This window comes from Micrasema longulum, unplaced genomic scaffold (genome assembly GCF_059751315.1).
Source record: "Micrasema longulum isolate JH-2025_06_02 unplaced genomic scaffold, ASM5975131v1 h1tg000921l, whole genome shotgun sequence".
Taxonomy (NCBI): Eukaryota; Metazoa; Arthropoda; class Insecta; order Trichoptera; family Brachycentridae; genus Micrasema; species Micrasema longulum.
This window is the reverse complement of record NW_028278112.1, coordinates 30,472-44,530: the sequence shown is the minus strand read 5'-3', so window position 1 is coordinate 44,530 and position 14,059 is coordinate 30,472. Positions and strand designations below refer to the sequence as shown.

At 36.3% G+C, this 14,059-nt stretch overlaps 1 protein-coding gene across 1 annotated transcript; it reads left to right on the top strand.

Moving 5' to 3' along the window:
* The first annotated feature begins 300 nt into the window (after positions 1-300).
* Positions 301-13,679, top strand: LOC148278162 (uncharacterized). The gene is given in 12 exon segments (XM_088231817.1): positions 301-530; positions 623-901; positions 2,462-2,756; positions 2,759-3,281; positions 4,330-4,444; positions 4,801-5,258; positions 5,338-5,525; positions 7,290-7,507; positions 9,465-9,553; positions 10,530-10,614; positions 11,477-11,606; positions 13,519-13,679. Coding segments are annotated over 12 exon segments (2,571 nt in total). The 5' UTR covers positions 301-366; the 3' UTR covers positions 13,546-13,679.
* Positions 13,680-14,059: the final 380 nt, after the last annotated feature.

Here is a 14,059-nt window from a genome sequence, read left to right as displayed (position 1 = left end):
ATTTTTATTTATGTATTCCTATTCCATAATAAATTTAATGTGCAATATCAATATAAAATTGTTTTTTTAAATACAGGACAGAAAAATTAAATTGCGTGCTAATACTTGTATTTAATTAAGCAATTTTGTATTGATATTGTACAATAAATATCAATATACGATGCAACGCAGTGATTTGAATTTTCGCGCCATCGTCAAAGCTTCTTGTATGCCACACTAAACAGCGCTGCGATCGACGCCCAAAGTGCTTAGATATAGTACCATAGTTTCCTATCTAAAGATATCTGTAATCTGTGCTTTCACTGAAACTTGTTAATTTCCTGTCAACCTGCGCGTTTTTTATCGTAAAATTATTAAAAAAATAAAATGCACAAGAATAATTTAAGTTTTGATACCTTAAACCCAAAAACTCCGTTAAGTGCAAGATGGGCTCAAATGTCGAAACAGGAGCAGATAATCGAAACCAAGAGGCTGGAAATTCTCGCCAAAATGGAGGCCCAGAAAAAATCTAAACAAAAGCCGGCAGAGACGTGGGTGTTTTTGACATCGTAATCTTATTTATTGAACAAACGACTCGTTCATTGTTCGCTTTTATGTACTTTAAACTTTAATACCTTTACAGCAAACTAGACATGTCTGCTATGAATAAATTTTCAAATGATGGAAGCTTTTTAAATCAGTTTAAGAAGTTGTCCGATGATTTGAAACAAGGTAAGAAGCCGGAACGAGATACTAAGCAGACTCCCACTCCCGAAGGAGAGAAGAAGCATCCCAGCGAACGCAGTGGAGAGTCGAGGGGTGATCGCCACCAGGGCTACAGGAACAGAGACAGGAGTCCCAACCGAGAACAGAGGAGGAATGTCTACAAGTGGGAGGCCAAAGACAGACGTGACGAGTCTAGGTGGGTCTAAGCGCTTATTTAACTTGTAAAAAGGTTTTTTTTGTTATATGGTCATAATAATATTAATAATCTTTATTTGGTTACAGTATGATTATTAATTTTTTTATATTTATCTATTATTTTAATATAATTTATTAATTTCTTTCTATCCACACCAAGTGGTGCATAGGGCACTGTATTAATACTCCAGTGAGGAACTTCAGCACTGCAGGAAATTTGATACAATAAATGTTTTTTGCGCGTGGTAAACTACTTCGAATTTCGTTCCTTCTCAACATAGGACCTTTAGTCCCATGGAGTTGTGACTTTTTTCAAGTTTCAGATAATGCACATTAAACTTATGTATGTAAATAAACAAATAAATAAATAAAAATGACCTCACTGGTTCATATGAATCAACCTATGATATGAGAGTTATGGAAGACTCCAGTTTGCTTGCCGTGGATGGACCAATAGGGAAAACTGATCGAGAATAACCGGAAAAGAACCTCTGAAGTCACACGCGGAGTTATTTCAGAAATACAAAACGATAATAAGATTTATAAAAATTGAAAAAAACAAAGTAATCTCTCAGTATATTAGGATTATATTGGGTTGATGCAAAAGTTATGACCGGTTTTTATGATCCTAGGTAAAAATTTTTTTTCTTCAGAAATGATGAATAGTATCTTCCTTTAAATGATTCCATTGTATAAAGGATGCTTTCCCTCTACTTTCTATTCAGTTTTGGCCTGGCCAGAGTACAGTGAAGAGCCCTTGTATTTTTTCAAAATGTCAGTCAAAAAAGTGCATTTACATCATTGTTTACTTTATGAATTCCATAAGGACAATACCGCGAGTGTGGCAACCAAAACATTTGCGAAGTGTATGGGGCAGATGTTATCAAAGTTCGACAGGTACGAAGATGGTTTACAAAATTCCGATCTGGGGATTTTTCACTAATTAATAAACCACATACCGAGCGGCCATTGAAGTCTGATGACGACAAGTTAAAAGTCATAATTGACACCAATCCACGTCTAACCACACATGTTTGGATACCTCATCAATTGTCAATTGGCTGCCAATTTATTGGATCGTGTTTCAACGTGCGTTGCTTTGAGTGCTAGTCAAAAACATGAGCCTTTTTTGCATCGTTTGGTAACGGCAGATGAGAAATGGGTCGTGTACAACAACGTGACAAGAAAAAGACATTGGGCTATACCTGGACAAGCCCCATTAACAACTTCGAAGGCCGAATTCATCAAGTAAACAATGACGTAAATGCACTTTATCGACCGATATTTTGAAAAAATACAAGGGCTCTTCACTGTACTCTGGCCAGGCCAAAACTGAATAGAATGTAAAAGGAAAGCATCCTTTATAAAATGGAATCATTTAAAAGAAGATACTATTCATCATTTCTAAAGAAAATAATTTTTTACCTAGGATCATAAAAAACGGTCATAACTTTTGCATCAACCCAATATATACTTCCAGAAATTTTCCTGAGACAAATATGACGAAGAGATTAATGTAATAAATGGTGTCGTTATCTTTAAATATCCGTTTTTATTTTAGGGATAGATCTCGTCGTTGGGATTCTAGTCATCAAGGCTTTTCCTCTTCCAATCCTGTAATGGAATCCCCTCGCCACCCTCCGTACCCGCCCCCCGTTACTACGACCCTGCGCCCGTTGCCCCCAACATACCCCCACCCATGTTCCCCAACTCCGGCTGCCCCCCGTTCCCGCCGAGCCCCTTGTTCAACCCCAATGCGGGTCCCAACTTCGCGCCCCCCGGGAACAACTTCCACCCGATGCAACACAACTTCGGCAACCGACCGCCGTTCCAGAATCCAACTGTGCCCCCCCGAGGTCCCCCCGGCCATTATAATCCCGATAACCGCCTCAGACCTCCTCCTGTGTTCGGCCCGAGTAATCCTCTCCGCCCCGGTTTCCCCCTGATGGATGTGTCCGGAAACAGTGATAATTTGAACCGCCCCCCCTTTCCCCCGAGGGGTTTTGATGAGAATGGTTCCAATACGCAGCCGCCCAATCTGTGCCCCTTCCCGCCGATGTTCCCAAATCTCCCGATGTCACAACAAGGTCCCCCGTCTTCCGCCCAGCCCAATGTTAATTTCCGCATGGCCCCTCCGATGAGTGTTCCCCTGCACACTATCCCCGAACCGAAGCCTCTGAACACCCTGTCCATCCCGCCCCCTAAGCCGCTGGACGCTGTGACCATCCCGCCCCCTCGGCCCCTGGAGCCTGTGTCTATCCCGCCCCCGAAGCCGATGAACCTTCAGGCGATCCCGCCTCCTTCCCCCATCTGCCTGACACAGATTCCCAAGCCCAAGGAATTAGACGTGTGCTCCATTCCTCCACCGCCCATTTCTACAGGTAAGATATGTTTTTAATCCATGTATCCGCTTAATAATAAGAATGAAAATTAAATATTTTTACTAATTAAAACTCAATTATTCTTTTAATTGAAAATACGAAAATTAGTTTTAAAGATATTTTCATTTATAATTCTGTGGCTTTGAACGAAAAGGGCCGATGTCGTAAATTGAAATATTTATTCATTTATTTCATCGTCATTATTCCCTTTCGTAGGACACTGCATTGATACACCAATCGCAGCGTAACTAGATTATTTTTTGTTACATGAAGGTGAAATGATCAGTCTTACACTTCAGGTACCAGTCCATGAACTATGAAATATTCTAGTGTAAAAACACATTTTTAAATAAATATTTCATGTCAACCATGTCGGGAATCGAACCCGAGACCTCTTGCATGATAGTAAACGTGCTGACTACTACACCACGAGGCCGACAGATGCAACATTACAGAAGAGTAATTTTTCAGCTTTTTTGTGATATTATACTGAACTGTTTGACGTGTTTGAAACTAATATTAATAAGAAAAAAAACATTACCACGTATGTATGTGTAAATAAAATATTTAAATATATATTTTTTTCAATTGACATTGACCCTCTAAAAAATGTTTGAAAAAAAATAGAAATCTGACATTGGCTCTTAGATTCAAACCACAGAATTAATTTGAACTCTATAATGTTTTAAAATTAGTCTTGTTTATGGAACAGCTAACAACTTAAAACACTTCACTATGAATAAATTAATATTGCATTGAATCGATGCGATCCTGTTGTAGATACAGGACCTTTAACTTGTGACTGAATAATGATTAATAAACAATTGCGTAATTGCGTTACCTTAACTTTTAGTATTCACATTAAAGCATTAAAAAAAAGTAGAATGGACAATGCAATCCGTGAAACAGAAATCACTTTTCTGTATCTTATAGTAGAATCGAATAAAAGTTTTCTCTTACTAACTAATGTTAATACACTCGCCCGGCAGTAGTAATAGTGTCCCGGTGGGTGAGGTGTGTTACGGCCAATGTTGATGGGTGTGTGTAGTTCTCTCTGCAGGTGAGCAGCGCAGGAGCACGATGGAGCAAGTGGCGATCCAGGTGGCTAGAACCGGAGACGACTTGGAAGATATGCTGAAAACACACCGCGATCCCTCCGTATGGTAATACCGTCCACAGCGAGGATCACAAACATGAACATTCCTCACTTAGTTACATGTGCGATGGAACCTTAATCACTTGACAAAGTTATTTAAAAATATTAATTAATTTAAATTGCAATAGATCGTGTTGGTAGACAGACTGCCTAAACAATTCGTTGATCGTAATTAATGTCCCCAAAGTACACGTATGTTTTATTTTGAATTCCCAATTAAGGTTTCATCCCTAATGATGTATGTTACAGGTACGAATGCTTCAGGTGTATACCATTTACATTAAGCAGTAATATAATTTTCCTTCAATAATTAACAGTTTGCGGGATTTGCGCATCGCCTAAACTATGTCTCCGATATTTTAGGTTCTTGCGAGATGATCAAAGCGACGACTACAGAACTTATCGGGAAATGGTTTCCAAACACAGAAAAGAAATGTTCAATTTACACGACTTATGCGTGAAAAATGAGGAAAAATATGAACCCGAAGATTTCGATGGAAATGAACAAAATTACATTCCGGAAGAAGAGAAGTACGAACCCGAGTTCAGCCTGGACTACGAGTCCAGCGAAGACGACTCCAAACGGTTTAAGAAAGAAATTAAAACAGAGCTGAAAACGGAAGGCGACCGGGACAATATGAAATTTGGAACTTTAGATAGTACAAAGAGCGACACCAAAGTGAAAATGGGAAGCGGAACTGATTCAGATAACGAAGAAGAGAGCAAGAAGGAGAGGAGAGAGAGGAAGAGAAAGTCTCGGTGGGGAGACGGGCCCATTGTAGTCGGGGCACCAGGTGTGGCTTCTGTTGCTAGTCTAGGAGGTAACATTCATTCCTTATCTTAATACACTGAAATATGTTTTTTTGGGTGTATTAAAAGTTACGCATTTAATCTCTGAAGGCATCGTAACCATCCCGGTGCCGCAACCACTCCTGACCGGCGAGGGGGAGTCGACGCAGCTGTGCAAGATAACGCGCCAAGAGCCGGGACTGCTGCAGTACGCCCTCAACAACTACGGCTCCGCCAACCTCAGTGAGGAGGACTGGAAAAAGTGCGAAGACCATTACAAGATCAGCCTCCTGTACCAGGTACGAGTGGTTAGAGGCTAGACTGTACAAAACGCACCAAGTGCCATGATAAGTCATTATTGGTAGTGCCAATATTTTAATTACACACACCACTATAAATGGATAATTATATTATATATGTGATTTATATATCTTAAACATCTCCTGCACACCACTCTGTCAGTGGATTAGTCAAGTGAATTTTATTTTTTCTATGCCAGGACCTTGCCTGACCTCTACACCGAAAACCACCATTATTAAAACGAGTTCCATTATTTCAAGAAAATTAACAATATTTGTGTAGTGTGGGTGCTATAATAATTGTACATGGTAAAACACACATTGAAAAGTGCCTGTTTTATGGTAAAGACAAATTCTTACGTCGACTTATTTTCAACCGTTAGATTTAGTGCCCAATTACTACAGCACTGACCCTATAAAGATTGCACTCACACGTTCAACCAAAAACAATACCAAAAATTTGCAATGCTTTTGTTCTATAGAATATAGTGAAATGGCGTCTCTACAACTGTAGCGCATTATTACTCCAAGATGTATACAAATAGGGAAATATCACCTTTTTTTTTTTTCAATTTTAAATTAATACTGTTGAGGAAATTTTTTTAATTCCCGCGAAAACAGTCCATTGAATTGGCCACGCCCCTAATGTGCCATGATTCGGGTAAATTTTGAACTTTGTGACCATTTAAATTTAAATAGGACATCCTCACGAATCTTGATGTCACAATATCAATGCCAAATATATCGCATTTTTGTAGGGACATCTTTTTTGATCATTTATTTTTTATGGTTACGTATGAAAACATTTCTCCACAATATTTATGTTGATTTTGAAAATACAATTAATTTTTCTAAATCCATTTCATATATATTTTTATCGGTATTGTAGTATGTATGTGATATTTCCCTATTGTATAGCGATCTTTAAAATAAATATATTATGTATTTTTAAAAAATTTACATGACATAGTTAGAATTTTAGTGTTTTATATAATTTGAAATACCATAATAATATTAACCTTCCTAATCTAAGTATTTTTTGATCCAAAATGAATCACATAGAATATGTTATGCACTGAATGAAACAACCGTATACATTTTTTAAATGAAATATTTATACATAGTTTTTTTGTAGACCATTATCTGACTATAAATAATATACAGTAATGTCTACAAACATTATTATTTATATCACTACAGAGATGGGTAGAATTTTTGTTTCAAGATTATGGATATTCAAGCGTTTACAGGGCTTATGACCTGTCATTGGTTGGGTTTAAGTGGCCACTTTTATGTAGAATTCTACAACATTCCCCATTCCGCTTATTAGCGAATATCCATATCGGTGACATTTTTGGTTTTAGTATATATGTCAACCTATGACAGGTCATAAGCCCTGTAAACGCTCGAATATCCATAATCTTGAAACAAAAATTCTACCCATCTCTGTAGTGATATAAATAATAATATACCTACTCCCCCTTGGGATAAAAAACCCAGAATTGTGTGTGTATAAATATGTAAATATATATACATACCAAAATAATATTGTCTACAAACATGTCTGCAACCAACAGCGAATGGGAGAGGTCTGTTGGTTTGGAATACGGAAAGTATGTTGATCTATGGTAGCCTGGCAGTTGTTCAACTGTGTTGTTTAGCAACCAGGAAGTCCCGTAGCATTCTAAGACAGCCAAATAATCTCTAGTGGGATCTAATAAGAACATCTATCACTCATCCATCCTCTCTACAATGTTGTCGCAGGAAATGTTGAAGAAGCGCCGCGAAGTGGAGTTGCTGGCGGCGTCGGGGCGCCACAAGTACGAGTACGACTCGGACGAGGAGGTGGAGGGGGGTACGTGGGAGCACCGCCTGCGTCTGCAGGAGATGGAGGCCACCAGCCGCTGGGCAGGCGAGCTCACGCGTGCCGCCTCTGGCAAGCACCACATCGGGGACTTCCTGCCGCCCGACGAACTCAAGAGGTACAGAATAATTTTTATTTTCTTGACCCTGTTTTCAGAGTAATATAAGAAAGTGGCTAATTGATCGAGAATTTTTATATTAATGAAGTACAAAATGATGTGTTCTTGTAAAGTTGTTACCGTAATCTGTGTTCGTTTTTTCCAAATTTAAATATGAGCACCAAAAGTAAAGTGAAATGTTAAAGGGTTTTTGAAAGAAAGTTTGCTTTTACGTTACATGTATTATTTTATTAAAAGTCTTCTAAATGGAATGTCAAGTAGACGAAAGTGAGCATTTTCGACACCTCCTTCTATTCGTGTTCAATTGAGGGAGTAAAGCAACCGAAGCTGCTTGCAATATTTATGCAGTGTACGGTAAAGATGCCATGAATTATTGACTAACCTTTTGTAAAATGATGATGGAGAATACCATAGAATTTAGAATTGTTCAGAAAGAGCATAGAATCATATTTGAATACATCGGACTGAGTCCCAAAAACCCCCCCACTTTGCCCCACTTTCTCCGCACGCATGGGTGAAGTCGCCGCGTAATGTTGCCAGATCGCGCAACATAATCATAACACAAATGTAAGATAATATTTTTTTTTTATAGTTCTATAAAAATTTTATTGTACATGTGGAAAAATTGATTGACACAACAGATAAGGAAAGGGTAATTTAATAAGAGTAATTGAATTAATGAACTTTGAACTTAAAAAATGTAACAAATTTTATTTGACATAGAGTGGATATTTTTATGTCATGTTAAATAATATATGATGAGCAAAGTAGCATAAAAAATTAACTACCCTGGCAACACTAACAAAATGTCCATTTTGTTTTCTTTGATAATCTGACAGATAGAAAAATAATTACATTTTTAAGTAATGCATTTGCTACTTACACATGAAATGTGATCCCATCCTGTTTCTGTAAGATCCCAGCAGTATTTCTATACTTTAAAACGTGCTATAGTTGCATTTAAATCGGGAGTTGCATACTGAGCGATGTCTACAAAGAAACTAATGGGTCAAAATGTAAAACTACTCCTTTAAAAATAGTTTAGTCGCCTTCTATTTGATGCGCGTATGTGGTTTCTGGACTATTCTTAATTCTATGGAGAATACATTATTGACTAATTTGCTATAATTATTTTTTTGTTGTGTTCAATTGTTCTATTCATTTGGAAAAAAACAAACGGAACTTATGTTAATACCAATATATAATATCTTTTTAAAAAATTAATCAAATACTAGTCTCACTGTTTTTTATTTGAACTGTTATTGTGTATATTTTTCAAGTAGCTAGCCACTAAATGCTACCTGGTGGGATCTTCGAATTTACTTATAATATTTCTTGTTTTGTATTATCTTATGTCTGTACCGATATATATTTCAATAAATAAAATTAAAAAAACGTTTCTTATACAGTTTGCGAATTAAACCTTGTCTCATTGAATCCATGATGATCTGTATTAGCAAACAGACTAGACATAAAAAATTAATACAAAAGATATAAAATAATTAATTTTTTTTTAATTAACATTTATAAGTATGTATTTCACTGTCAGAGTAATATTTCTCTAGAGAAGCCCTTAAGCTCTATTGCATAGAACAAAAGCATTCCAAATTTATGATTTGGTTTTGCGCTTGCAATTCTCAACCCAACCTCAACCCAACCTCAACCCAAGTAAGCCCGTTAAATTGCTGTAATCTATAGCTAACTTCGTGATCAATAATCGTAGAATTGTTTTTCTCCGTTTGGGCTATTAGGTTATTACTCAAAAATTTCACTACTCAAAAAGTACCAAACGGTTGCTTACTTCTGACTGTAAGAAAGTTTTTTACTCTTAATCGCTCTGATTTGGGGAACGGCACGGTGAGTGACGTATCTGCCCCTGCCCACTCCTGTTTTCTCCCACCCATCACTGTAGTGTCGGATGTAATACGTAGGACATACAAAATAATGAATTTTCCAGATTCATGGATAAATATTCCGCTGTAAAGGGAGGACAAGAGCCGGACCTGAGTGACTACAAGGAATACAAATTGAAAGAAGACAATATTGGTAAAGCAATAATAAATTATTCTTAAACAGTATTGAGCATGTAAAAATGTAAACATGGGATAGAATTCCAACTGTCCATGCACTCCGTAGCTACGAGGTGTGTTGCAATCTAGCTCCTTTCTGTAAATCAAATTTATCATAAGTAAACACAATCAAATTTAAATTTCAACTTGCAAACAAGAAACTAGAATTTGTTACAGCAGAAAGGGAATACATTTTTGAGGAGGGAATATGGAAGTCTAGACATTTGCAGGGCTTATAACCTGTCATTGGCTGGTTTGAGTGGCCACTTTCACACTGTGTAATATTCACCATTCTGCCCAAGTTTACTATTCCATCTGTTGACTTTTGTGAAGTAAAAGAGCTGAAATCTTTATCATGTGGGTGAGATTCGATTGAACCAATTCACCTACTAGGCAAGGCCTGAATTATACCTTATAGTTTTCCCTCTGTTGCAACAAACTTAGATTTAAATAACCCCCGAGGGAGGAAATCCAACCTGTCTGCAAACATTTGGACATACTCGAAACATTGTTGAAGAAATTGGAATTTCAACTGAGTCGTTACACCTGATGGTTAATAAATTGCATTTTTCATATAGATATCTTGGGCACAATTGTAACTACAGTAGATTATCGCAAACCTCTAAAAAGACCTATAATGTACAGGGTCTTTGAGTGTATACAGTAGAACTCCATTTATCTGAACTCCAGTCATCTGGATTTCCAAATATCCATATCGTTATCAGGAAATAAAAAATAAAGGAGATGTTTTTAATTTAAATTTAATTGTGCAATTAACTATGCCCAACGACATGTTTAAATAAGTTTTTAATGTGGTTCCTATTCGCTGTATGATTTCAAAAGCAATAAAATCTGGCACTAATATCACATCTGGATAATTGGAGCTTTACTGTATTTACAAAACCGGCATTGTTGTAATTGTAATCGTAAACAACAATAATTATCTGTTTCAGGTTTCAAAATGCTACAAAAATTGGGGTGGAGCGAAGGTGAAGGACTCGGAGCAGATGGATCAGGAATAGTGAACCCAGTTAACAAGTAAATATTTTATTAGTATGTTTTTCCACTTGATTATTTAACGCTTTTTGGAAGTCTGATTACTTTTTATAATAAACTTGATTTGTAAAATATATTTTTTATTTATTCATTAAAACTTTAAGTACAAAAATATATGCACTTTGGCGGCCTCATTGCTAAAAGCAATATCTTCGATGGCTCGAAAAACAGACTGGTAAAAAAAGAATTTGTCTAAATTTGTACATTATTACATATTAACTCAAATGGACACCTCACTCACATACACAATGTATTTATTTATTTAATTTTAAGGCACATCTCAGAGCTTTTTGTAGAACATTATATTCAAAATGAAAAATATATTATAAAGTTACAAAGCCCATTAAAAGATATCACAGCTGATATTAATTGCATACATTACATGAAAGTAAAAAAAGTTAATATCTAGATTTAAATATATATAATAATAGTTTTTCCTGCTCTTCGTAGATCTCTTGAGTGTGGGATGCAGGAGCATTGGAATAGTTGAGCTCTAAGTTCTTTGAATAAAGACTGGACGCCCTTAATTTATTGTTCTTGTTGCGCCATTGTTCGAATGGAGAAGAAAACTATTTTGAAATATTTTTATTATTACACATACAAAATTAAATCAAATTGACTGTGTGCACTTTACACCGCATCGGTACACAAATCACTCTTATCATTGTTTTGTTATTTATATAACATATATCTACTGATATTTCTTGGTGGAACTGCATTTTAGTTATAATAATAAAAATACTTTTATACTTTTATTCCACTTTTATTTATAATTGAAGAAAATTACATGCGTCGCCGTTCTACGGCCATGATATATACTGATGAGTGCCCTTCGTCTTCCCAGAGGCAGCAACAGGGAGTCCAACCAGGGGCTGGGGGTAGAGAGGGGAGATGATCTAGAAGAGGGAGATGATGAGTTTGACGCGTACCGAAAGCGAATGATGTTGGCGTATCGCTTCAGACCTAATCCACTGGTGAGTAAACTGCGACAGGAACAAACATCCTCAGTATAATGCACATGAAAACGACGGCCAAGTTACAAAACCCACTCTGGAGGCTTTTTCTATTTTCAATAAAATCACAAAAAATTGAGTCGCACAGTTTTATAACTCTATGACTCGTATTTTTAAAATGATTTATTATATTGGCAGCCTCTGCGGTTTAGTGACTAAGGCTTTGATTCACGAATATCCGTTCTACTTTTATTCCCAGTGAGATCACGAAACTTGAACTGAATTTTTTCAAGCATTTTCCGCGCTGTATCGAGCCTGTTATCGACGTGTTATCTGTTTGAGATGTTTCTGAATCCACCCGAAGTGGCTTTGTATATAGCAGACGTTATCCACCCCGGTAATTACCGAAACATGCCAAATTCTTTTATAAGACATTTACGGCCTAGCTCAGATACTACAATGAAAATGAGAATGTTTATGTTGAGTGACATCAGTAGGCGCTGCTCAGGGGCGATTTTGTGGCATTATGAAATTGAAGCGCTTATTAATAACGAGCGCCCGGAGTGATTCCAAACAGGAGACGTATTTCCAAGTGATCCCAATTGGATAACGCATCGGCTGTTTACGAATATGCGACCGTTGTGATGTAAAAAAAAAGAAGCCTTTTCACCTTAAATTTATAACACACCCCTGGCTAGAGTCGCCCATATGGAGAAAAACCAGTCTATGATTATTAACTACGAAGTTAGCTACATATTACAGCAATACAATGGGCCGTAGGTACTCGGGTTAAGAATTGCAAGCAAAAACCGTCCGTTATACGTTTGTCGTTAAACTAAAAACCAAATAAAAAATTTGGAACTCTTTTGTTCTATGCAATTCACAGTTAAAGCACTCTATTGCCCACTTGTTAGTCCTCTTTTAGAATATGCCTCCGTAATCTGGTCTCCCTTCATATCGAATCGGTGCAACATCGTCTGCTAAGAAAAGTAGCGCGGATGATCGGCCTCGAGAGGGGATACTACACTTAGGGAGAAATGAAGTCAATGTTTAAAATTTCAAGTCTACAAAAACGTAGAAATAACATTGATTCCATATTTATGTTTAATTTACTAAATGGCTTAATTGATGTACCATCGTTACTGGAACAAGTGGCATTCAATGTTCCGATACGCCAGTTGCGAAATAATAATGTGCTGTTCCTTGATCAGCACAGCGCAAACTATGGCTTGCACGCATCAATGTCAATGTCAATGAAATATATTAACCATTGTTAAATGGACTTATTAAGTCCGTAAATAAATAAATAGAGGTAAAGGGCTTCTCTAATGAGTTTTTCACACATTAAAATAGTAAATTTTATAGAATAAGTCCTGATGTGAGGTATGTGGTTGCTCCAAAATAATTTTGACGTCTAGAATAATTTATAGTGCATGTTAAAATCTTCTTAGTTTTCTTTTTTTCCTCAGTCTAATGCTAGATATATTTTTTTGGTATTGGCCATCATCGTCATAAGCAATCCGCACATCTTTTTAATGGCTAATTTGTTTATTAAAATTTATTGAAATGTTTAAAACTTAATGCCCATGTGCATATGTACCCTAATCTTTTATAAAGAAAAAGTCATTGCAGAAGTAAATGATTTATTTTGTATTATGTATAGTCTTCTTCTTTTTCCTACACTTAGGAAAAATCCTCGCTGCAGGATTGCCCTGATCGTGAATCATACGGCAACCCGAACAGTCTACCACCCTCGCTTCGGGACTATTATTAGGTTCATTATTGCGCTAACTCAGTCTGGGATAGAACCCGACACTTCAGCATGTAGCGGACAAATATCGAACTTTAACAAAGCAGTTTTGATAATCTACTCCTTCTTTTATACACACAGTTCATACCACTTAGTAATATTTTTTTTTCACTCTTTTTTCAGAACAACCCCAGAAGGCCTTACTATTGACATTGTAATATGTCATCTAAAAATAGTATGATTCATATAAATGTGTATACTCGTTTTCCCTCTACAACAAAAAAATTGTATTTACTTTACATAGATAACTTGTTGAATTGAATAAACAACGAAAATAGCTGACACGAAAATAGTTTTTTTTCCCTTCTTATAGTAACCCTTTGACTGCTAAGCAGTTTTCCAAAAATCTAATCAGAAATGCTATAATTTATATACATATTTAAAAAATATTTTATCAAATATGTTGTTTTTCAAACACTATTTTAAAAATTAATAACACTTCCAAGAAAAATCTTCCATTTCATATATTGCTAATTCACACCCAATGAAGTGAGCAAGATAGACAACACTTGCCATACACATGACATTGTTTTGCAGCAGTTGTAAACCTTTTTTTATTTGGAAATAAAAACGAACCATTTAAAAAATAATCTCGCACAGCGAGGTGCGTTGTTGTTATTAATGAAATGACATAATATCTTTGTTTTTTGTTGATTTTGGGACA